The following is a 26585-nucleotide window of genomic DNA, read 5'->3' as shown; positions in this document are numbered from 1 at the left end:
CAACTACTTGCAAGAATGAAAGGACTATTTGAACAAAAAGAATCAGCTTATCAAACCTGTTTAAAAGTCAGTTTCTCAGAATATAAAGGCTCATTCCCTCTATATATATATCATTACCAGAGTCTTGGAAAAAAATGTAGGCTAATGAACAAAAGCAGCAGCTTAGCCTCAGGCCAGTTTCTATTTTTGGAAACACCTATGAAAGCCTAAATGAAAGAGAAAGGAGGGTGGATATGCATATCCATGAGAAGGAATCTGGCCTGGTGCTTAAATTGCACTTGTAAAAGATCATGTTATTTGAATAACTCACTGTTTGGACACATCAGGCATTATCATCTGTTCTTTTTTCCTTGTATCCACTGTTGTCTCTACAGGGGTGAGTACTACAGCAGCACATGACACTATTGACTGGTATGAGTCTTCCCGGCACACTGCAAAGATAAAAAGTATCAGTGTTAAACAGCGAACTCAGTTTGCACTTGAAAGGAAGGAAAAAAAAAGAAGAAAAAAATCTATTCATACTGTGAAAAATACAAATGCAAATAATCAATTAGGCTTCACTGTGGTCACATGCAATGAAAATGCCATTATTTTTCACGTTTCCTAATGTGCTTACGTTGCACATTTTTTGCCATTGATTAATCATTCACTCAGTTTTACCTAGCACAAGATGTGCTGTCAGTCTGCTCTAGCTCATCGGTGTGTCTGAGTCCTAAAAGGACTTATATTTCATAAGTGACATCAGAGTATGGTTCACTTCTTAGTTATTTTTCATCACAGACTGAAAATAAGGGTGAAAATAATGAGTGGTTTCCAGGCAAACTTCACATTTTCAAAAATTTTAGCATTTTTTAAGAAAATAGATGTAAGAAAATCTAATTAGTGACTTATTTTTCACTTTTAACTGTTATGACTCATTTTACTCCAAAAGGCCAAATCCAAATGATCTGCAAGTGATATCTGATATACTGACTCATGCTTTCTTTTAATAAAAATTGTATCTGTATTACTGTGCTGAATGTTACAACTTAGACAGTATTTAGAGTTAGAAGAATGATCACGCACTTGAGCTGAGCATTTGGCTCAAATAGAACTAATAAATGAATATCTAAAAGCTTCTGATCTCTGAACAGACAATTATATATATTACAATTCATAAACATTCTAAAAATGTAAATTTTAAGTGTCGCTAGTAATTCAGCTTTTAGCAGTGATCACTTCTACTGATTTTGAAGCTATAGATTTCCTTTACAGCCAAGGCATGAAACAAATGAACGCCAGAATTAAGAGTTGGTTTCATTCAACAAAGCATGACAGCTTCTTATCTTATATTTGGTACTTTAATGTATTATATACAAGCAAGAAGAAATGTGGGAGCCTGTATTTAAACAGAAAGACATGCAGTATTTTATAACACACAGAACTCTTTCATACAGAGTGAACAAGTGCCCAAAAAGCCAATAACATAGCCTGTAAAAGCAGAAAGACTGTGGAAAATTCTGAGTAATTCAAAACCAGAAAGAACACATTTCACAAGTACATACTTTTATGCAAGATTGGTACAGCTGGGAACATTGAACTGTGAAATTAATTTATTATTATTCCATTCTCCACAATCACGTGCCCCCTTATTGCCCATGGACAACATACCTCCGGCATGGCATAGCCTATCCTCCCCTGCCAAAAGAAGCAAAACTGGAGTAAAACTCCACCCATCTTGACCTGACTGGGTCAACAACAGCCAACTGTGCCATTTTACCCCGAGGGCATGAATTACCTTCAATTCACACTCGGCACATACCAGCACAACACGCTGGTGCTCCACAAACACCCTTAAACACCAACAGGAACAGGTCAGGTCAGGGCTGGATATTTCTACAAAGGTCTTTTTTTTGCTTTCTCAGCAGTTCTGAGCCATTCAGCAAGCAGCACAATTGGCTGGAGCACAGGCAGCTCTGTCAGGAAGGAAACCTTTTGGGGAGTGCTTGTAATTGCATTTAATTACTCTGATGTTTTTCAGCATTGTTTATATTTGTGTTTTAAATATTAATGCACACACTGTCCTAAGTGACTAAGCCACCTAAGATGCCCTTACCTTACCTTCCTTTTTTCTTTGGAACCAGCATTACTCAATACTTTGTCACTATCACAGACACACATCTCCAAAAGAGAGTCATACACAAAGAGAGCTTGCTATACTGACTGCATGCATGCAAGCAGGATTTCTGTTGTAGCTTGATGTATAACAGATTAAGATGAAACTAATGCAAAATACATTGAACTAAAGAAACAGCATAAGAAAAAATGGATTTTTTTGTGATTTTACATCCTACTATATTATTACTACTATAACCAGCACACCATCTACTAGCATGATTCTGCTTGGTAGGCACCAAGTAATTTAAAAACAGTATTTTCTCATTACAACCAGTGACTGAGTATGTGCAAAAAAAAAAAAAAAACATTTATGTCTCTCTCTTTATTTACAGTCAAAGAACTGCAAAAAAATAGGCTTGTCATAGTGCACCTGTGATATTCAGCACCTCAATTTTAACTAGAAACACTGATAAAACAGAGCATAAAGGATAAAGCAAATACATATTTTTCTTCAGAAGACCTGTATTACTACTGGAGTATGAAGTTATTACTTCAGAACCCGTAAAAGGTCTGGTGACAAGCATCACAGGGGAAGGTTTGCTTAGATCAGGCACTGTCCACCAGAGCAGTTACAAAAAATTATAAAAGATGGACTCACAAGTAACAAAGAAGACAGTGCAAGTCTCCCACTCTTCACAGAAAATTCATTAATTAATAAAACTGTGAGATTGTTTTTGTTTAATAATTCATGCTATGAAGGTGTTGTATAATCCCCTGTAAGACAAACCTAGTGGTCATCCAGTGATTGCAGCTCATGGAATGTATTATCCCCCCATTCTAGACAGTAATACTCTTTGGTCTCGATTTTGAAAATCACTGCAATTCCTCCTTTTTATCTCAACTCTCTGTGCACAGTCATAAGTCATTATGGGACAGTATAATTAACTAAAATGTCATGAAGTAGTGATGGCACAGCAGCAAGTAATTTTCACCTACTGGAGTGTATGCTCTTACTATCTGTTCATAACCTTCATTAAAATTATGAAAACGTGCTTGAATGTGGACTCCCAACTTTAACTGATGGGGATGGGTATTGTTTTACTTAAGACTGCATTTTACATTCCAAACTCAACTCTCAAGTGTAGCTTCATTTCTACAACTTCATTTTTTAATCTACAAGTGGCTTACGTTACCCCAGAAAAGACCATTCATGACATCTACACATGTCTACATGTCTGTACTCTTTATGAATTGAAATCTGTTCAATCCTCAAAATATCACAAACATTAGAAAAACAATTACTCTAAGGGATCACACCTTTTAATCATAAATCCTCTCACGCATCAAACTTGCTCCTTAACATCCAGCAAGATATTAAAAATTTAGCCTTCCCACACAAATTGGTAAGGAAAGCACAATTTTCAGTCATGTGAGTTAGTGTTTGGCAAAGTCATCAATGTAATCAGTTGCCTCCGCCTACTATCTTATTCTTGATGCAGAATGGTGGAAAAAACTGTACAAGCTATCAACAAGGGGAAAAATTAGCCAATTTTATACTACTCGTAGCAGTTTCTTTAAGAAAATAACATTTAGTATCTCGGAAATGTGTTATACACTGAATACCTTCAGAAAAAAGAAAAGCAATTTGCATGCAAGTGAGATGGTATTTTTCAGTCCTTTATTTGCAATTCAACCATTACACGAACAAGCTAATAACTGTAGTGAAGTAACACAACTGGAGGAATATCTGTGTTATCATTACAGAAACGTATTTTTCCTAGTGAAACAAAAGACATTACCTACAAATTACAAGTCATGTAAAGGAGAGCTCAACAGAAAGGGAAAACAGCCTTAGCTTCATAGATAACTATTATAAAAGATCTGTACTACTTCTGAAGCTGCAGTTTCTCCCCAGATCCTTTGGTTTAATGATGCATGCAGCTTGTTTTCTTCCATCACCAAGATCTAAAAGTACCCCATATATTTATCACTAGGAGTGCTAGCTTGGATTTACTCTAGGTGGTTTAGGCAGTCCCAGAACATCATTCACTATCAAAACAGATCTTTACATCTGGAGAAGAAAAACATTACGTTTTTCTTTCTTTGCTGTTTCTTTCAAGAACAATGAGAATGACTAATTAAACATTTTTTCTCCTACTTTGAACCAACCAGTGAAAAAATTTTAATTCCCTAAATAGTAGGACAGTAGGAAGCTTTCAACAGCTACAGAATAGAATGTGTTTCTCCAGAGAATAAAAATATTTTTAAGTTCTAGGGATGTCATTTAAATCATCTATTTCAAACACTTAATTGTACACACTTCCCCCCCCCTCTTTTTTTTAATTGAGGAGAATGAAAATCTGGTTATCACTGCTAGCTATCAAAAAAAGTCTCCCTTGACACAATGCAAGATGAAATTAGCAGCCAGTACTACCTGCTTAGAGAAAACAGAAGGGAAATGTTCATATGCAGTGTGCAATGGAGCATAAGGGAATCATGACACAAGGAGACGAAAACAGTGAAGTATTTCTGGATTTCAGAAATCTGGGCACTTATCCTGACAATCCAAAGTATTTACATTTATGCCTATGAAGTTTAAAATTATGAGCTCTCATCATTCAAGAGACAAATCAAATCTGGAAACAGACGCTGTTTTAAATCAAAAATCCTTCTGCTTTGGTAAAAACTAAGCAAGCAGCCAGGAGCATGGAAGGCACTAAATGTTTTACCCTGAAAGATCAGTCAGCTGCCACTGTAGGAGATAGGGGATTGGAGCATGAGGGAGTAACATCTGGATGCCAAGTACCCAATCCCACATCCCTTTTACTACCAGGCCAGAGGTTATGTTTTAATAACTCTGGAACACCAATTCTCATTGCAGGCACCGAGAACACTTTGGCACATGGCTTCCTAAATACCTCTCTTCCATGAAAAGGCTCAGGAAATGAGTCACCCTCTGAGGTGCTCTGAACAAAGGACAAGAGCTGCAAAATATGTAACCCCTATTGTTGTACTGTGTTTTTATCTCTTTGTAACAGTCCTGTAATGGTTTGCCCCTTCACCCCCCAGTGGTTACACCCTGAGCTTTCCTGCCCTTCCCCCAGCGCCAATCTCCCTGAAAATGCTCAGTCCCCTCCCTGGTACCTTGTCCATCACTCAGCTCCTAATCCCACTCTCCCAAAATCTTCCAGCTTGGGCATCGAGTGAGTGGAGGAGGGACAGGGGTCCCTCCCTTAAATTTCCCCATTGGTTTGTGTGTCTGTCTGTCCTTTTATCTTCCACTCCCCCGAATACCCCCATTGGGTGGTGGGCATCCCTTCCCCCTTGTCACCGCCCCAGTACTTAAGATGATTGTGAGAGCCTCGAGGCCACTTTTGGCCGCCAGGACAATGCCGTTCAGTGTTCCCTGGAGCTTGCATTAAACCTGAGACTTTTTCCTTGGCCTTGAGTCGACTCCCTCATTACCTCCTCGGACGCTGCCTCTCCTCCTAACAAGGCAAACAGCAAAGTGCTCTGTCTTGGCCGCTCTCCGAATCTCCTCAAGAAACAGGGGAGTGTCCCCCGCTGCTGACCATGCCTCGGCTGGGCTGCCAAAGCCAGGGAGCTTCAGGGTAGGCACGGCGGCACCCTATACAGGCTCTTCAGACAAGGGAAATTCAGGACAAAGAACTGTTACACTTAAAATAGAGCTTTTGCTAAAACAAACAAGCTAACTAAACTCAAACCACAAACACACCAACCAACCAAAAAGGAAGGGTGGATACATTGTAAATTCCTTCAGAATATTAGAACAAGTGAAGAGCTGAGGAAAAAAAAAAAAACATTTACAACACGCAACTCAAGCTACTTTGCCAGGAAAGCTGCTGACATTAGGAATAGCATATAAGAGAGGATATTGAAATCCTGTCTATTAATTCTGGTATGTCCAGGAAGAACTGTGACTAACCACCATGTTAATTCCTTCCTGAGTGCACAGATATGGCCTCTGATAGTCCTAGGTCACTCAGAGGGCTCAGAAAAGAACCAGCATTCAGATTTGTTTCTCCATCAACCCCAAACATCAGGTGCATGAAACACTTCAGCAAAACCAAGAAACCAGTGTGAATTCAGTTCCATACCCTCTTTCTCAGCCCCAGAAACACAATAAAGTCTTTTACTACTTTGTTATTAAACCCTAAAGCCCAAGACGACTTTCAGTCTCTTTAAAACAACACAAAAGGTCAAGGTACTTTATGTGAAAGCTATTTTTGCCCATCTACTTAATATTAGGAAAAACCTCAATATTAAAAAATAATAATAAAAAGGCCTCATTTTCGTGTTGCTTGATCCTAGATTTGATGATGGTCTTTGGAGAAAAAAGGAAACTAAATGAATTTCAATTTTTTATTAGTTCAACAGTTTTTCTAGGGCCTCTTGTTCCCTAGAAACAGCTACGTTTCACAATATTGGTCAAGTGAATACTTAAGAGAATGAGTGTATATGCTCACAGTCCCCAAAGGGTTTGCTGTAATAATTTTGCAATAAAACCACAGGCCTGGTTCTTAAACACAACATAGTCACAATCAGAAATTTTGTAATAGCAACAATTACAGACCCATTATGGGCAAATGAATTACTTTCTATCAGGTTCTTAAGTTTCATGGCTCTTTTATACAAAGGCTACGCACACATCTGCTTTGTGCTATCTACACTGGTATAAAAACATAAAGGGTACAAAATGCAGCATTAAGCAGAAGCCAGGGAATTCCTCTTACACACCAGTAGTTCTGCAGTGATTATCTGCAACCTTGCTTTTGTGTCCTAAGTTTGTTTGTTGTCACAAGCCACTGTGATAACATAGTAAGAGCCACGAGTGAAATTTAGGTCTGGTGACTTGTACTCCATGCATAAGAAATTAAACTGTAATTTTTCAATGTTCATGCCTAATGGAATGCTGAATGAAAGGGTATGCCCTGATCACCTAAGGACCGAGGACCGATCCTACAGACATGGTAAGTAATGGAAACACCAACTCCTAAAATAATCACATAGGTAATGACAAAACTGATGATCCACTTCTTGCATATTTTGTTAACTCCACTGCATTGAGAGAACAACTGCAGTTTGGTTTCTCCTGAGGCAGAAAGATTCCACAGGGTAGCACCTTAACTCCTGATCTCAAGCAGCCTCCCGCAGCTTACAGTGACTTGCAGACTTTCTTCTACAAAGTGGTTGTGCCTGTATTTACTAATAACTCAGGAATTTTATGAATTTGTTCAGTTACTTATGTTCTTGTGTGAACTTGTACTATCCACAATGTCCTGCAGACTTCTAAAGCTGAATATAGCTTATGTGAAAAAATATTCCAATCAGTCCACTTTAGACTTGCTACCAGCTTACTTCATATCTGACACCCCCCCCCCACCATTTTAGTCCCGGAGAAGACAATGCACAAATTCCCCCTTCACCTTCAACTCTGCATTTTACAGACTTCTTTTGGATAGTAAGCCAGCCATTTCTTTTACAGGCTGCATTATCTGCATGTGCTCCTGTTTAAAATCTGTTCCATAGCTCTGATCACCCTGCTGACCTCTCCACAACCAACCATTCCCTGTTGAAGTTCCTGCAATGATGGATCACTGTAGCGAGGCCAGGAGAAACTGTAACTGCATTTCCAGAAAATTAAGTGGGTTCATTTTTCAGCTATAACTACTGTACACCTAAAACATTCTAAGTACATCTATTTGTGATTGAGGCTGCTTCTGAGATACTTTCTTATTCACAGTGAACTACTTAAAGCAAATACTGTTCCAAGCAGCCTACACAGGAATTGCAAAATCAACCTTTAAAAATAAAGGCATATTCTGTACCCAGTAGGCAGACATCACTTCTCAATGTCAAAAAGCATTGATTAAGTGCTAATAATAGAACTTTTAAAATGACTACTAACTTTCATTAGCTTTGGCAGCACTATCATTCAGGACGATGTCACAGGCTTGTATTTTTAGCCCTCCAGTCTATGACTTGTTTTGTGACACAAGCATGAATAAGAACTGTGTGCATAAATACACAACTGTGTGAGGGAAAGGTTATAATGAAGGACTAATGATCAGAATCCCACCAATCATATCTAGTTTTGCAAAATTCCAGGAAAACTCATAATTGAACAGTATTTCTATTAGAATAAAAAGTGGAGGCTTAGTCATTTGGTCTAGAATGTGTGGTGCTAATCACCACGTGGGCCAAACAAATGCCTCCATTTATTCCTAAAGAGTCTTTGAAGCCAACTTTTAAATTCATTTAATTAATTTACCATAGAATACAGCTGCAGGTTGGTTCATGAGGGGAAACAAGGCTCACCCAGACCTCCCCTTCTGGTAGCCTCTGCCATTCTTGGCCAAGCTGTCTCACTGTGTAATAAAAACAAGACAAAACAAAAAACAAAAAACAAACAAACAAACAAAAAAAAAAAAAAAAAAAAAAAAAAAAAAAAAAAAAAAAAAAAACAGGATCTGGGTGATGGAAGGAAACAGAACAATCCAAAACTCCAGTTTTCCAGTAAGAATGGAAAAGTTAGTACTGAAAGTGCCGGATTCAGGTGCAAACATAAAGCCATGCCCTGGTAATACCCAGAAGGTACTAGTAACTGGGAAACCTTTGTATCTCTTCCTACAGGACATGGAGGAAATCCCAACAGGGATGCCACCAGCTGCAAGAGCTGTCTGCCTCAAAAGTTCTGTTTTCAGCCAAGAGAAGAATAATAGTTTTAGTGCTGCTTTTGATCACATTTGGGTTTCTATTTATGTTATGCCTTCAAGAAAAGAAGACAAAAAGGAGTGACTGTGACACTGGCATCTTAAAAGAAGGAATATAAAAAGGCCTGCAGGGCATTTCTGTAGGCATAATACAATCCCCTGAAGGAATGACTACTCTAACAACAATATCCTCGACTGTCACTCACTGCAAGTAAAACTGTCAAAACTCAATAGCAAGTGTGTTCAGGAGCACAGTCTCCTGGCTTCAACTATTATTCTTAGCCTAGCTGAAATAAAGACTGACAGGCAAGCAAGATTAATTTATTGTGTTTTGTATTGAATGGCTGTAGTCACAAGAAATTTACTTCAGCAATTAATACACAGACAAACCTCCAAAAGTGCAGTTTCCCAAGAGAAATTATTAAATAAAATCATAATGTCAGGTTTTCTTGCAGATTCTAAAAGCTCACCAGGAAAATAACACACGGTATTTTTGTTTTGCAGGAGTATGAGGCTGTCTGGCTTTCTATTATAGCCGTGCTGGCAGTCACTAGCAGGAGCACCAGGTACAGCTGCCAGTAGAGTTGTACATGTCAGCCTTTGTCATCCCCACTGACAAGCAACTCAGTGACCAGTCCCTACTACAGCACATTGGTCATAGCCATTCCAGACTCATTCCTGCCTTCACAAAAGTCACTCACATAATATTAGAAATTTACACCAGACATGGAAACAAATAAGAGGATCTGTAACACTCTTTGCTCAGGGAAGATATTTTCCATATTTATTATAAAATGCAAGCCATTTATTTTATATCTTTGCTCTCTTTAAGGTGATACACTCCCTACAGGAAAGCAATTTCAGCCCAAGTGTCTCTCTGCAGTCATTCAACAATCCTGCAAACCAGCATGCACAAGCAAGCAGCTGGCTACTGCTCCAGCTGACTGCTCCAGTGTAACCACAAAGCAGGAGGGAAATGAACAAAGTGGCTAGGTCATCCTCCACAGTCTTACCACTCAGTACTGCCACAGCAAAGGGACAGGCCAGCAGGAGCGCCTGGTGACAGACCTCTGAACCAAGAGAGGAAATGGAGAGGCTTTGAGGAAGAGCAGGTAAAACAATGGGGTAAGACAGAATACACAACACCCTCCTCCTGTGGGCACCTATGGCAGACACCCACTAAAGCTGGGTATGAAGGAAGAACACTTGGATGTTCAAAGGGCTGCAAAGTGAAGGCTCTTCACAGGTGCGCAGAGACAGCAAGCAGAAGATGGACTCCAGAAGATTGGTACAGCAATTTCCTAGGCTGTTCTCACAGCTTTTCATGCAGTACCAAGGAAATCATGCTCACAAGTTGGCTAGGTGACAAGAAAGGTTAGTGGCAGTTGTGGAATGATACAAAGCCTCCCATGCCACAAGGAAAACTGAGAAAGAGAATATTATTTGATGTACCTGCAGTTTTAAAAGGCTGCCCATTTGCACAGCTTGCAGATTTTGCTACGCTTTGTACTCACTGCATATGATTTACTACATTCAAGGCCAAATTAAACTACTGGGATCATCTGATCTGACATGTGGCACAGGCACATCCTGTGGCTCTTCCAGAAGTTCAATGTTATAGTCCTGATGCAAAACTTTAAAGAGTACAGTTCAGTGCTATGCCAGGTTTGTAAGTGATCTGAGAAATTCTTCCAATTAATTCTCAAAATAACAGCATAATTTTTCCAATTGATTTTCAGAAGTACAGACTTCTAGCCATACATCTATGCTGCAGATAAAGCATATACCAAGTAATATATATGCATCTTTCTGAAAAGCAATAAAACAATTGATCATTATGCTGATGCCTGTTCACACTTTCTCTAAAAGTCTCAACTATTCTTAAAAAAAAACCCAAATTCATTAGGGCTTGAAGTCCAACCAAGTTTTGAGAGCAATATATTTTGCCTTAAAGACAAATAAATTGAAATAGGAATAGATTGTGCTTGGCAAAAATGGTTGAGATCAAAATGACAGGAATGTGAGACAAGCTCAGCAATCTTGAAGAGCCACTAAACCAGATGATTATAACAAATGTAAATGTTTAAATGGAGCCCAATGCAGGATTACAGCCCTAGAAAGAAAGAATGCCTCTATGCCTCTATATCACTATGCCTCTGAGGTGCAGTTTTGGTTCAGAGCAAACCAGCAACTCAGTGTGCTGCCACTGCAAAACTGTCCAACGTAAGCATTGGAATATATACAAACATGGAATTGGTGACTTTGAAGTCACTGAAGTCAGGCTCAACTCATTTACCATTCCAGCTTCTCAAAAAGATGACTGAACGATACACTACACTGTATGTGATCCTGTATCGGTGAAAATTCCACACCTCCCTAAATAAGCAGATGTCAAACCAGGGCATTAAAAGCAATTAAATTATTGGGGGGAAAAAACCCACACACTAAACAAAAATGGTGACTGTCTACAGACAAATTAAGATTAAAACTAAGATGTGTGTTTGTCAAATACATATATTTTAAAGTTGCATAGCACAACTTGGCAAAGTGTAATCACCTTGCTATTTGGGAGGTTGGACTTGATGAACTTGGTGAACTGAGGTCTCCATCTGATAGAGTCACAAATGTTGGTTGTTCCAAGTCTCACTTCAAGGGTGTGAATAGATGCTCCAGTTGTACCTTGAGCCAGTGTTTTTAATTATACAAGCAGTCATGGCAAGCAAAACAGCGCTAGCACATATAGATGCATTTTGGAGGCTGTTTTCTTTAAGAAAGTTACCTAAATCATTTCCCCCTAGCCCTAATTTTCCAATCTGATATTGATATTTACACTGCAGCCCCACAGAATCAATGGAGGGAAAGAAGAATCACGTATCAGAAAATGAGATATAAAACTACATGGGGTTAATTTCCCATATTATAAAATTAATTCCCCAATATTAAAAATATTTTTATCTGCATAGGTAATAACATGCAGATGTCTGTTAACTGGCCATGTACTGGCACCCATATGAAAATGTCTGAACAACACAAAAAAGCAGACCACCACAGGACAACAATGCATCATTGATATAGACTGATGCTGCAAACAGAATAACCAGAACTCAGTTGTGTCCACCCAGGCCTGTATTACATTTGTTCTAACCTCATTAAACATCAAAAAATTACCTAAGTAATTCAAATTCCTAACATGAATCAAATAAAATTTTTACTTGCTAAGAAATTTAGTTGCTTCTCTTTGTGTTATGGGTGAAGTTCTCCACAGAAGGCAGTCATACAAACCTTTGAAGCAATGCAACAGCTAAAGCCAAGCCATTACAAATTCATCAGCTTCTGTTTGGATTCTACCAGTGATACCAAATGCAAAGCAAAGAATGAACAAACAAGTCAGTTTTCTTTTAGTGACAAACAACAATTTGGAGACTAGATAAAAAGAAAATAAATATGTGCATAGTATCCATCAACTTTGATTTAAACACCTTTCCTCTGGTTTTGGCTCTGAAAAGGAAATAGTGCCATTTAGTGGTCAGGTAGATTTGCTGCACTTTTTAAACTGAAGGCAGTAGCGCACACTGACAGTATTAGCAAGGGAATTGCAAATGCTGAGCATTGGCACAGTCACTAATACTGTTGTTTTTACTTGAGGAAATAGTGTAAATGTTTTTTTGAGAAGTATGATGTTTTATTCGAAGCATGATTTAGAACCTGCACTAAATATTTTAGCCATGTCTCCCTCAACAGTAAAGAACTACATGCTCTTCTTCCTGCTCTCCACCAGGTGATAAACTAGGCTCTAAATTTTATGATTACAGAAGAGGATACTGGGAAATTCTGTAGGAGCTGGCATGAAGGTTAACTCAAAAAACTGTTCCACAGAAAAAGTCATTATGTTCTAAAGGAGCAGAAGATGTATAGAAAGTAGGAGTAAAATCTACATTACTGATTTTCAGTGAATAACACTCCAGCTGAAGATAAAAGTTAAATTGCCAGATTGACCTGGAGCTTTCTCTGGATTCACCCACCTCAGAATTTCTGAACCCAAGGTGAACTGGTTAAATAGAAGGAAAAAGATGAAAGCTCAATTCTCAAATAGCACCATTTGTCAAAGCAGATAAAGAGTGTTCATGAATATGGAAGACTGGTTGGGCATCTGTGAATCCAGCAAAATCTGGCCTAATGACTATTTAAATAGTGACAACACATTCATAGCCCCACATTCCACTTTCCCTTGAGAAATCGTCCATCTTTATACTTCAGATGTCATGCCAGAGGCATCCAAGGAACCAGTCAAGTACAACAGATCCTGCTGAAAGTTAGCTGAGTGCAAGTGGACCAGAGTTCTAGAGGTACCTAAAAATTAAGACAAACCACTTTTTCCTAATCCATAGTGATTATGGAGTGATCTTTTACCTACAACTGTGTATCACGGGATGTGACCTTTTAAAAACTCAGCTATATCCATCAGCCTTCACCACTTGCTTTCAAGAGACAAGACTCTACTCTATATTTATGCAGCTGGCTCCTAAAGGGTGGCCCACAGAAACAACATATGCACAAAGAAGTCCATGCTCCAGAAAAGCTGTAACCTACATAGAGAATCAGAACAAATTGGTTCTAAAGTTTCCAAAACGTAAAGCACTCAATGACACTGCTCCATTCTCATCCAAATGTCAACAGCCATCCCCTGCATGACGTAATTTAAAATCCTGGCACTCACTGGAAGGAGTCCCACTAACTTCAAGAATACTCCAGACACCAGGGCACAAAGGTTACCCTCGTCTCTTCAGAGGGAGGGTGACTAATGGGATCTTCAGTATGCAGAGCACTTCTTTGCATTTTGGAGCACATGGCCACCAATTCTGGAACCTCCTTCCCACCAGTTCTCTAAGCCACTGCATTTAAGAAGCTAATTTACTTCACTCTCTACTGAACAATTATGCTCTTAGCTGATTAGAATTTAAGAGCAGGCCTAAGATTAACACTTGACATTTGCTAGAAGCCCTCAAATTTAAAAACAGGAATTATTTGGAAGTCACCCAATATTTTAAATATCATATGTATTAATCAAAGCAAAACTTCACTTTTGATAAAATCTTAAATATAAATGTTATGTACTACAGTTAATCTACAAAAATATTCAAAATTTAAAGATCCAAAAGGTGAAGGAAACACTCAACACATCATCTTCCTTAAAAACACCTCTTATAATAGTCCTATATTGTTAATTTGTATCCACTAGTAGCATTTGAACTAGCTAGATGCTTTAGGCACTCAACTGCAGCGTGGGTTTTCGCTCTCCCCGGCTGCACGCAGCTCTTGGGAGCCCGGCTGTGGCGTAGCTTCCACGTGCTGCCGGGGTTTGCTGCCGCGGGTTCCCGGACACGGCTCCGTGTCTCGGACGCGTGGGCTGGCCAGCCTCTGTTACCGTGTGCTAGGGACCCGGCAAAGAGGAAAGGAATTTGTCCATTTACTCCGTGCTTGGCAGGAACGGTTTATTGGTCACACATGGCACGGTTCGATGGAAAGACACAACCACTCCCGGCACTCGCATGGGAGAAAATGGCGCCTGACTGCCGGCGGGATAGGGCTTTATGGAGGGGTGGGGCGAGAGGATCCACGGCCTGCCGGCCAATAGGGGCGGCTGCCGTGGCGGTGACGCCAGCAACAGCGACCAACCAGAGAACCCCGCAGGGGCGGGCACCGAGCCACGGGCTGAGCGGGACCGTGTGGCTCAGGGCGGCCAGCACAGGGTTTCCCGGGTCCGGACGGCAGGGTGGTTACAGGACCGGCACAGGGGTAAGATCCGGCAGCAGGCAGCATGGGGCCAGAAACCGCGGGCGGGGGGGGGAACAACACGGGGGAAACACGGGATTACAGAACTTAACATAAATTAAAAACCCTAATCTAAACCCAAACTCCGGGATGCAACACTCATCAGCATAAAAAAGCTGGGAAATCAGCTATCTAAATTATCTTTATTGCATTTGAAAGAGTAATTCCTGTACTCTGATGTGAAAGTCACACATAAAATGTGCTGAAGTACCCATTTAGATCTAAAAAGCGGGCAACACATTTTCTACTCAGCAAAGATTTCTCACTGTATGCTTTTACTTTTTCTTCATATATTCACTATCTCTTTACTGGCTTTGGTGTCAGAGGTACTGCCTAGTCTAAGAATATAAAGACTGTTATGAGATAGCTGCAATCCCCTGGGATTAAACACATGACCAAGGTTTCATTTGACTACATTTCCTCATCAGCCTCTGAACCAATATTTCAGCAATGTAGATGGCAAAGATTATGTACAAAACTGCTACCCACAGATGAAAATGCTAAGAAAAGAGCAATACATTAAAATTTTAGATTGACCCTACTTCTGAATTACAAGCATCTCTTTTGATTTTTAGATCTGCTAATGGATTTGTTACAGAAATGTGTTTGTAATACAAAGTAATATATTAAACATTTTGCAACCTGTCAATGCTGAGACAGAAGAAACACTGTTCAATCTACCTAGCAAATGATTCCCTGAGCTGTACTGTCAGTATTAATGATGTCAGAACATAAAATATGAAATAAAGGAAACATTACTATACATAGCGTAGCTCCTTCTGATAGAGCAGGAAGTAAAGGTTGCACAGCACAAGTATGGATTCACTGCAGCTTCACACAGGATGTATGTGCCCCCTCCCCCCCCCCCCATCCCACAAGAAAAGTCAAGAATGACAGAAGGATCAGCACTCCTCCTCAATCCCTTGGAATTCAAGTAACAAGTAGCTAAAGACTGAAAACTAAGTTAGAGATGATTCAGGACAACTGTGGGATTCAAGGCTGACCATGGAGATCTCAAAAACACATTTACTGCAGGATACATGAAAGTTTCCTTCTTAGATAACTAATTTAAACTATTAGTTAAAAAAAAAAAAAACAGCCAACAAGTGGTGTATTTTCAGGATGGTGGAAGTCAGGACTTCTGGCTCTATCAGACAGAACTAATAGCCCTCAGCTTGGTGTCTGAGTTCGCAGCTAAAACCTATGGGGCAGGAAGTTTCTACTAGTTCTGGGGGTCACACTTATGTTACCCTTTGTGTTTTTTCTGTTGGTATAGCTCTGAAGAACTCAGAGGAAGTAGCCTGTATTCCAGTTGAAAGCAAGAGAACTGTTAGTAAACTAGAAGAAGTTAACAAACCAGAAAGAAACTGTGAGTTGATACAATCTCTACTTCAGTTTCTTTGTTTAGCAACAGGCTAATGTTAAAAATCACCCAGTTACGCCTCTGAATAAAAAAAAAAAAAAATTGCAGTGAAAAGGTGTATACAGAGTGTATCAAATGTAAAACCTTCTGTAAAATCCAGGATACAGGTGATGTGCCCAGTACTTGCTCTCAGTAGGAGTTTCCCACACCTCAGTTAAAGACTAACATGAAGATGTGGAGCATGCTGTGACACTTAAACATCCATGAGGTCCTGCTGATGTATAGAGACTGTACACTCAAGCACAACACACACTGAGCTCTGCTCTCTCTTCCTGGGTTGTCGAATACCCTGCCACAAATGTAAAGAGAATGAAGAAATATTTCCAAATTAACACATCAAAACCCAGTTGAAATTTAGCACAGATAAATGTTTTTAGGCAATCTCCAGATTGTGCCTTGATGACACACAGAAAGCAAGGGAAGTAACAACCATTTGGGGTTTTATAGTTTCTCACAGGACAATGAAACATCACAAGTTTGTGGGCTAAGACACTACTACTACTAAAAGCAATATGGTCACAAGCATCAGGAGAGCATTCAGTCAGACAAGTACATCCCCAGTGATATATCCTTAAAAGATGGGAAAACACTGCCATCTTGTTGGAATTTTTGGGTAACATACACAGATATCTACACAATGTCTTCTAAATAAGTACAAATACAACTGAAGAAATTATGAACTCATGTGAAAGAGAAAGGGTTTCCTTGCTAGGCTCCACAGTAAATGTCTCAACTAACCATGACTCAAGAAGCTTCTGCATTAGTAGTACCTTCCAGCCTCCATCTTCTTGCCTTGAAATCTCAACAGAACAGTTCTGGTTTGCAGAGCCAATGAAAGGAAAGACAGAAAAACCTATAAATCCTGCCTGGTTTGCTAGTCAATATAAGGCATGAAAAAAAGAATCTTGTTTTGTTTCTTAAGGGCTTAATACCAAATAAGTATCACTCAGAAACAGAGCATTTTTTTTTCCTTTTTTAAGAATAGCATATTTATTCAGGTTCTTACACAGAGACTCAAAAGTGTTAGTGTACTCACACTAAAAAAAAAAACAAAAAAGCAAAAAAAAAAAAAAAAAAAAAAAACAAAAAAAAAAAAAAACCAAAACAAAACAAAAAAATAAAAAAATCCTCTAGTTTAGGGATTTCAACACTACCAGATACATTCCTGGTGCAGCACTGCACTGCTCCAGAGTTATCCCAGCGGAAATCTCAGAAGACAAGGAGGACTGAATGGGACCATGGGCCCCACTACACACTGCAGTGATGCTCTGGGACAGAAGAAGGTTCTAGGTGTTGGGTTAGAGTCCTACCCTCTAAGAGTTTCATGCTGACAGAGTATCTGATCAGCTAAGTTACTCCTAATGTCAAAAAGCACTTTGGTTCAGTAAGAGAAAAAACACAATCACACCTTAAATGTCAACTGCTTTTCCAATCCTTTCAATGCCTAAATTTCTTGTGGACTTCAGATATGGACCACTGACTTCCTGAGACAAGGAGTGCACATACCATGAAGACCTTACACTCTAAAAATACCCCAACAAGGAGGTTTTATGCAAAGGAATAAGCAGGGCCATGACCCTGATATTTAATGGGGACAATGGCAGAGGTACACTGTGTAGAAGGATTAGCTGTTTAAGAATCTGACTAATCTTCATTAATTAGGTATTGGATAGAGAGAGATTACCATTCAAATTCTCAGTACCTTGTGTTGATTTACAGTGATAGGAGTAAATCTGTAATTGCTCTAGATGAAATATTCTTTCTGGGTTTTGTTTTCATTGGTGTGGCTTGTTAGGTGGACTGCTAAACATGTGAAAACATAGTCTCTGTAGATGTAATTACCTTCTTACCAAGTTGCTAATTACTGCTGAATTACCGGTGTCATATAAGATTTTAAAATAATTATATAAGACGCAGGTAAAGATTAAGTTTTCTGTCACATAAGAAAATAAACACTATCAGAATTATTCTACCTACAAAACACTCTTTGTTTCCAAGGTCAGGACCACAAACTGTACCATCAACAGGTTTTGGAATTCACTGGCATCAGATACACAGGAAAAACAATTTTGGTGGAAGGGCTAGACAGGACATGGAAATGAGGATGCAGAAGGATAAAATACAATTTCTCTACATTCTGCCATATATCAGAAAATCAAGCTGAACAAATTTCCCTTAATGCTTAAGAATACTATCAGGGTACAGAAAGTTATACAAGAGATGAATTTGGCATTTTGTGCTGTTATTTTCTTTGTGATTTTGAGTAAAAAAATTTCTGAGCACATGCCATATTATAATAGAAATATATTTAGTTCTGCAACATCTTTTCTACAAAAAGATGAGTTTCTCTTCTCTGTTGCTAAGGTCTCTCAGGTAAAGACAGGAGAATGAATGAGACCAGACACAGTTCTAATCCAGAACAGAAACTCCCAGGTTACAATGTTATTCTGGACTTTTTATAATAATTTCTATATATAGGAATTCCCTGTACTTACAAATAAATTTTTACAAAATTAATTATCACCTTTGTACTGAATTATTTATACCTAACCCCTTATTATCCCAAATGTAGCTAGACTAAAATCATAGGTAGGGTGAGAAATAAAATAATTAAAAATTACCAAAGCATACTTCTACAGTATCTTTTCCTTGTGGCCTTAATTCTGGTATTTCAAGCACTTTATAGCCAGTGAATTGCTTCCTTCTTAATTCACATATTCAATTTAAGCATTTTACAGCCACTGAATCACAGCTTTCCTATAGCCTTTCATTTTCCAATCAATGCTTATAGCTGAAACTGTATTTGCAGGAGCATAAAAGTATATTCCTCTGCATAGTAGTAAACTGTTTTGAAATACTATTTTAAACTCAAGGATTTTTAAAAGTAGTGAAGTGTACAAGGTATCACAGTCAAGATGGACGTGCATTTTGAGTGAACCTTAAAATAACCTTCTTTAGACAAAACTGGAGTGCAGATGAAGAGGCTGGACACAACAAAAAAATGGCCATCATTCCTAAATCCAGCACCAATACAACAAAACTCCTGTGAGTAGATAAATGTAATGTGCACACATTTCTTGAATTGCAGGCTCCCATTTTGTCCATCATGTGCAAAAGTAAAGCTAAGGCACAGCTTTTTAATATAGATGTGCATGTTGCTTTGCTGAGGCTGTGTGGCTTAACTGAACCGAGCTTTAATAGATCCAGAAGTTTTAACAAGCACAAAATTCAACACCTCACTCATTTTGGATGCAGACTTCAGTGTGATTTCAACAGTCCATCAGTATCCATATCTGTAGTTCAACAGGGCTGTCTAATCAGTTATTCTGGCAGCCTGGGAACAGAAGCAGTTTAAATCATCTTCCTAGAACCAGCAAGAGCCTGCCTAGCTAGTTAGAGCAAGTATGGAGAATAATGTAGTCCCTGTGCAAGACTGATGTCTTCACAGACACGGAAAATTGGCGGGGGGGGCTTACTCTGCTTCTAGTTATCCTTTTAGGCACTGAGAATTTTTTGGAGTAAATGTTAATTTGAATTTTAAGTAACACCCTCTGAAGCCACCATTTATTACGCAGCTCTGTAAAGGACAGCTAACACCTTAAAATGCTACGGCATTAATTATGTACATAAATCACTACACAAAGGACACGCCACTAATTTTAATCATTAATTAATTGCTTGCTGTTTTCGTTACAAAGACCTAAGGTTTAATTAAGTACCACAGGAATAGTCTTTCATGTTCTCTGACAGACACTGTCATAGATGAAAGCGTTTGGAGACTTTCTTCCTCCTCCCAATTAGGCTGGCGTCCTCCGCACTCATCCTACCAATTCAAGGCACTGTAACAAAGCATATGAAGACACCTCACAGAGACAGGCACGACAAGCAGCTACCTGCAGCTGACCACACACCCCCAGAGCTCTTCCCTCAATGCCACTGAGGCTCTATTGAGTACTCACTCAAACAACTGAACACTGTCATAACATCATTTATGCTGCACATAGTGGAGGTACAGCATTCATTTTCTAGCTACTCTGAAGTTTTCAGAGACTCTTTAATAGTCTTAGATGGTTGTGGCTGCTTTTACAGTTCAAATTTAGTGACTTCGGAGACCTGAAAAACACAGGAACCAACCCACACTGCGCTGTTCAGGCAGTTTATTAAAAGGTGTCACAACCTACTTTTTGGAGCAAACCTCCTTTGGTAAGGAGGAAAGGATAAAACTGTGCTGACACATATATGAAAAAGAGCTTCAACAACAGAAGCAAAAGTTAATTTAAAATAAAGCAGTGAGGCACTGTTACACTGAGGTAACTGTATTTCCATCTATGATGGCAGTTATGCTCCTCCAGTTTGCAAACTAATATTCTGGCTCGTACAATTTATCATACACAGTAGTATGATAGAGCCTCAGATAAATCTTCAGTCTTCTGTCACTAAAAAAATTTGCATAAGCAGTTAAAAGCTACAAGTCTCTTGCTCTTGATGAACTGAAAGGATTTTTACTTCATTGTTTGCCAAAATTTAGCTTGTTCACATTGTAGTTGTCAATGTAAATCATTTAGCTGCATCCTAATTCTCTTTTACAACAAAGATTGTACAAAAAGAAACATGAAATGGAGGGAGTTATTTCTTCTTAAAAAATATAATAATTTTATTATTTCATAGCAGTTTTATTCATTCAGAGCAACTGACACCTAAGAGAAGATGCTGAGGATTGTGGCAAAGAAACAAAAATTATTTCACTGAATATCCTGAGTTGGAAAGGACTCACGAGGATTACCAAATCCAACTCCTGGCCCTGCAAAGGGGAACACTAAGAATCATACCATCTTCTTTGAGAGCACTGTCCAAGTGCTTAGGGAAAATGTGGGACCCCAACATCCCTACACATCTTCACCTCTAACCCTGGAAAAGTGCTCACTACCTTTAATACACTCTCCCAGGTACTCTTCAGTCATAGCATATGCAGGAGTCTAAGCTCTTCTTCAGCCCTCAGATGGAGAAACTGAGAACTGAACTGAGCTCTGTTGTTATTTGTTTTCCATGTAAACATGAAACACTTTGGGAAATACACTTCATTTAATGACACCCAGGCTGAGAAGAACAAGTTACCTTTTAAGAGCGACACGAGCACCAAAATCAATCTACTGAAATTGGTACTATTCAAGCTCACATTTAGGCACCTTGTAAGCACTCATGGATGGTCAAACACAGACAAAAGAAGATGAAGTGCAGATCTGAAAGTTCAAGTGCAACTTCAACTGACCAAAGTGAAATAATTTGCTGCCTTTGAGAGTTTCAGACACAATAATATTTATATTATTCTGGGGCTGGTGTCATATAGTCACTGAAAACATCATCCCAGCATGACTCTGTGTGGGAGAGTCTAGCAATGCCCTGCATTTATTCTCAAAATTATTCCAGAGCAACTATGTTCCATTTATTACCATAACCTTTTCTTTTCCCTCATGGCAACATCTGAATGCTTAATATGGCCTCTGAGTTTCTTTTTAGGCTAATGAACCATTGCTCATATAAATCAAAAGCAACTCACAGATCTGTTGATCGAAAAACCTGTTGATTAGGACCAAGGAGAGAACAAAAGTTGACTTCTTCCTTTTTATACTCCTTCTTCCACTAATGACTTAGAAGATCAAATGCAATGAACAAGTCTAGATATTCAGTTTTGTCAGAAAGTGAGCAGATTAGAATAAGAATATGCAACTGAACAAGATGGTATTTACCTGGGCATTTTCTTTAGCATAAAGAAGAAATCATATTGTTTCATGGAAATTATGAATGAAAATTTAATGTGGTAATTGCCTGTATTTTTAGCTCTGTGTGTATTAATAGACTGAACTCAATCTCCTTTACAATGAGGTTTAAGCTATCAGTTGATTAGCACATCACTTAGCTCTATGAATGCAAGATAAAAATAATGACAAAACATGGGAAACTCCAGGTAACTGGCTGTAGTTTCATAACTTAGATAATGGAAAGCTGATAGGAAATACACTGCAGGAAAAATCCTGCACTGGCAGAAAAAAGAAAGAAGAAAAATAAACAAAAAACAGCAAAAACAAATGTGCCAGGTGAGGTAATTAGCTCTTCCCATCTGTAACTCCTGCACTATCCAGCTCTACAAGGCAATCTGAATGCTGCTGCTGAAGTGATTAGCAGTGAAAGAGGCAAAATTGGCATGTGAAATTTCAGGAGTAAAGCTTGAGGGTTGTTTGCCTACTGTTGGCATTGGACAGTTTACACTAGTTGGAGCAATAATGACAAATTATTTTTCATATACATTGGCTTTCACGGCAGGTATTTGGAAACAACCCAGCAAAATGAGAATTGTTAGACATAGCTGGAGACTGACTTTATCTCACATTTAGGAAGTCATCTCAATAGCTGCTGAAGTTAGCAACTTAATTTGCTTTGAATTTAAAAACTAAAATTAATGGCAGCAAAAGAAAACAATTTTCAGCTCAATTTCAGCATAATGAACAGGAGCTGCATACATAAACAACAAAAGTGTTCTGCATTTTAAGATTACATAGTGAACTTGATTCTCCAGCAATTCTTGAAACAAATTCCCATTTCAGTCAATTATGAACTGTTTATTTCATTGCTTTTTGAACCTTCCAACATCACTGCATTTAATTAATTAAACAAATAAGCAACAGTTTGATTAATCAAATATATAACCAAAAAGCCATTAAAGAATCAGGATCAAATAAACTTTCCCAGCAACTTCAAAACTCTTTACAAGATCACATCAATGATGTTTTGTCAGGGAAAAAAAAAAAAAGACAAATAATAGATGTGACATTCTGTAGATACACAACTGTATGTATGTGACTACAGCTTTACCACTGAACCTAACAGGCATCTGGTATGTTTCAAATACAATCTAGTTGTATTTGCAAGCAAAAGTCAGCGACCGAAATAATTTTAAAATGTTGAATATAACACATGGTATAAGTGGGATATGGAAGGAAAAAAAAAAAAAAAAAAAAAAAAAGAAAAAAAAAAAAGAAAAAAAGAAAAAACCCAAAACCAGAAGAAACCTCTCAGAATTCCAGTTCGCACAAATGACTGAATGACTGACACTAATTATGAAAATGACATGAAACTCCAGTGCATGAAGAAATATTCATCCTAAAAAAATGTTTCACATTAATATAATTAGGCTACATTCATGTATCAATTAATTGACATCACTTATTTCTTCCAGCTAAGTGACTTTAAATTACTTCATACAAAATACAATCAATGTAGGTTACTATGGTGATCAGCATAATTCAGAAATAATTGGGTCATACTTTAAACAAACACATTTGGTTCTTCAACCTGAGGCTGAGAAAAAATTCAGTAGGCACTCTGAACTTCAGCTTTCCTGACTAAAATCTATGACACAGTGAGGAAATTAAGACCTTCTCCAGGAGAATAATGCATTAAAATGATCTGCCCATGATGCTGAATTATGTATAAAACCATACCATCCTGCCAATGATTTCTGTTGAGTAATGATATTTAAACTTATGAAAACAATTACCAGGCAATTTGCCTGTAAATTGATATAACTGCATTTAACTGATCATTTTTCAGGCATGGTATTCCAAGCAGCTACCTCTCCACCACAACATTCACTGCATTAGGCAAGCCTGACCAGCATTTATATGAGGAAGCACTGGAAGAGCAGGAAATACCTGTGTCTTGGGGATGGGTTGTTTCTTCAACAAGAGCACTAGCTCCCTGTCCCAATACCAAACAAGATCATACTGTGCCTTTTCACAGTTACAGCACAGAAAGACAGATGCTTCGTTCATTAACATAAGCCAAACTACAGGCTTTTTTTCCAGAACTACAGTGATTCATATTGGCTCTTAAAATTTGTGTTCGTTGGCTGGATGAAAGATGTCAAAATATTTTCACACAAGAACGGATGGTCAATTATGTGTTCTTGCAAAATTTTGCCATCTAATTTTGAAAGAAATCATTTCTCTCCTTCTGCAAATGAACAGATGTTAGCACTATCATAATCAGTAAGTTCTACACTAGAAGCCTCTCAACTCTCAATACTAGTGGATACCAGAAAACAATACAGAGAAGGCCTTATAACCACAGGATGCAGTAAGTCACAAAACAATCCCATCTATGATTTGGTATGGAGCATACTGGTAAATGTAGTTTACAAAAATGGCTCAGGTGGCTTGCAGTAGTTTTGCCTTGTCGTAGCTTGTTTTCTAAATTGGTTTTAAACCAAGAGTACAATTAGTGAGATAATTCCATTAGCACTGATTGCAATGCAATTCAAAATATTATTTTGAAATAAAGTATTTCAAGATTCTTCAGGATGCAGAGCTTCAGTTAAAATATGGATGCTTGTACAAAAAATATACTTGTGAACGAAATACACGTCACATATTGGCAGGATATGGATGATGGGAGCACACCTATAGATCTGCCAAAGACAGAATGATAGCACAGGGCACTGGAGCCCTAGGACCAGCAACCTCCTCAGTACAGACTCGACATCACAGACTAAGAATGCAGCACTTGATGCTCCTCATTCCTGATACTCCAGATCAGAATTTCCTGTTTGCTTCTATTCACTGTCAGTCAAGACACCAAGCTCCCTGTGGAGCAGTTTGTTTCATCATTGTCAATCTGAAAGCTATTTACTTTCTCTTTTGTTAAGAGTAAACATCACTTGCAAAATTACAGCAAAAAAAGGTGTAACAAGAAATGCCTCAAACAATCCAGTCAGCATTAGAATCTTATTTGCAAAACACTTACTACAAGTTATTAAATTGCAGGATACATTATAGCACTTGGAATCACAGTATATTTCATACCTATGAAAAAAATAATGCATCCCAAAATGATCCTGATGTGAGAGAGAAATACTGATGAGCAGAGTACCTTGTAGAGGATTATACAAGACAACCTGTGGCACAGACACAAGTAGATCTCAAATTTCCTGAAGTGAGACTACACACTTTTCCTGTAAACTACATGATTTATTTTTGCTTGCCCACAGTACATCAGTAATTCCATTAAAGGTTCTGGGAAGGACATAAAACATACCCTAAAAAAAGCTGTTCAGGATACAAAATACTAATATAAGTGGGTTTAATTTAGGTTATCTATAAAGTAAAACTAGACTAAAGATATATTAATTCTTTGTTAATATTTACATAGCCTTTACCTGTACATAGTTTATTTCAAGAAAAAAGTCAAAACTAACAAGAAAAATATTTCTCCCCTTCCCACTGACTCTTTCATTTTTTCCCATCTAAAATCCCAGAAAGCAAACAACGTAAACCACAACATTTTTGTGACAGCCTAATTACTGACTTCTGGATCAGAGGTCATAGGTGCAGAGAATGCACCTATCTGCACAATGCCCTTAAGTGTTAAATCCCTCTGCTAGAATTCCTCTGAATTATGTGAAAGATACATGAGATCTCACATTCATTACCAGATGAATTCAGTTCCCTGCTGCGTGCAAATGAGAAGAGGATCATTGCTCAAATGTCACTCCCTGCAAAGTCACTGTAGTAAATTCTTTCATCTGACTCAACAGCCACATACTTAAAATGACAGTCCTTGATTCCATTAATCCTCACAAATAACTTTTATTTTGTTTTAGCATTTAAAACAAACTACATCTCTAAGAAAGCTAACAAGTCTACACTAGAAGATATGAGTCTTTGAAACTCAGGTTTTCCTTGATCCTCCCCAATTTCATTAGAGCTGAACCAACTCTAATATCATGCAGCACCAAGGAAGACAGTCGGAAAAAAGAACATAATCAGGCTGATTTGCATTTTGTAACTTGAGCAAAATTACATCTTTACCAAGCTATTTGCTAGGGTTACTTTCAAAAGCAAAGCAAAGTTCTGCATTCATTTGGAAACTCAAGTGCCTAACACAAACATTTCTTTGAAGTAAATCTGTTTATAGAATTATAGGGACTACAGAAAACATTTGTTGCTGTTCTCAAAGATAATATGCATCTAAAAGTTTATCACTATCTTAGCAATGCTTTCTTTTACCAAAAATGCTGAAAAAAAACCAATCTAACATAAATGACATTGAATATTACATTCCCTTCCAAACTATTCCTTAAATACTGAAGAAGTGCTACAGTGCACGAAGAGGTCCCTAGATCACAAACACAAAATCTCATTTGCTACATTAACAGAAAGACCAAAATTGCTCCTTGAAGATGATGGAAATTCATGGTTACTCTTCACTGGAAACTCTATGTAACCCACACACTGTCCATGAGAATTCGCTTTTCGTAACATCTGCTGTGTCACCTCCAGAACAGCTGACAGCTTCTTTCCATTTGCAAGTAACAAACTGGAAGTAATAACCAGTAATGACTCAGCAGCTTCACATGGCTGCCACCTCAAAAATTAAAAAAATAAACAAGGAGTTTTAAGTATTTTCAGCATGCAAGAAGTCCTGTTTCTCTAGTATTACCTCAC

The 26585-nt window shown here is 38.2% G+C and overlaps 1 protein-coding gene across 5 annotated transcripts in view; it reads right to left on the bottom strand.

The window, feature by feature from the left end:
• The window catches only part of CCSER1 (coiled-coil serine rich protein 1), a 607763-nt gene that overhangs the window by 448451 nt on the left and 132727 nt on the right, over positions 1-26585 (bottom strand). For all 5 annotated transcript variants that reach the window (XM_053976370.1, XM_053976371.1, XM_053976374.1 and 2 more), the window contains exon 5: positions 311-431. In XM_053976370.1, coding sequence (XP_053832345.1) covers positions 311-431 — 121 coding nt within the window. The remainder of the gene's footprint in view (positions 1-310; positions 432-26585) is intronic.

This window comes from Vidua macroura, chromosome 4 (assembly GCF_024509145.1).
Source record: "Vidua macroura isolate BioBank_ID:100142 chromosome 4, ASM2450914v1, whole genome shotgun sequence".
In the NCBI taxonomy this organism is placed as follows: Eukaryota; Metazoa; Chordata; class Aves; order Passeriformes; family Viduidae; genus Vidua; species Vidua macroura.
The sequence above is the reverse complement of the archived record's forward strand: the minus strand, read 5'-3'. Positions and strand labels throughout refer to the sequence as shown.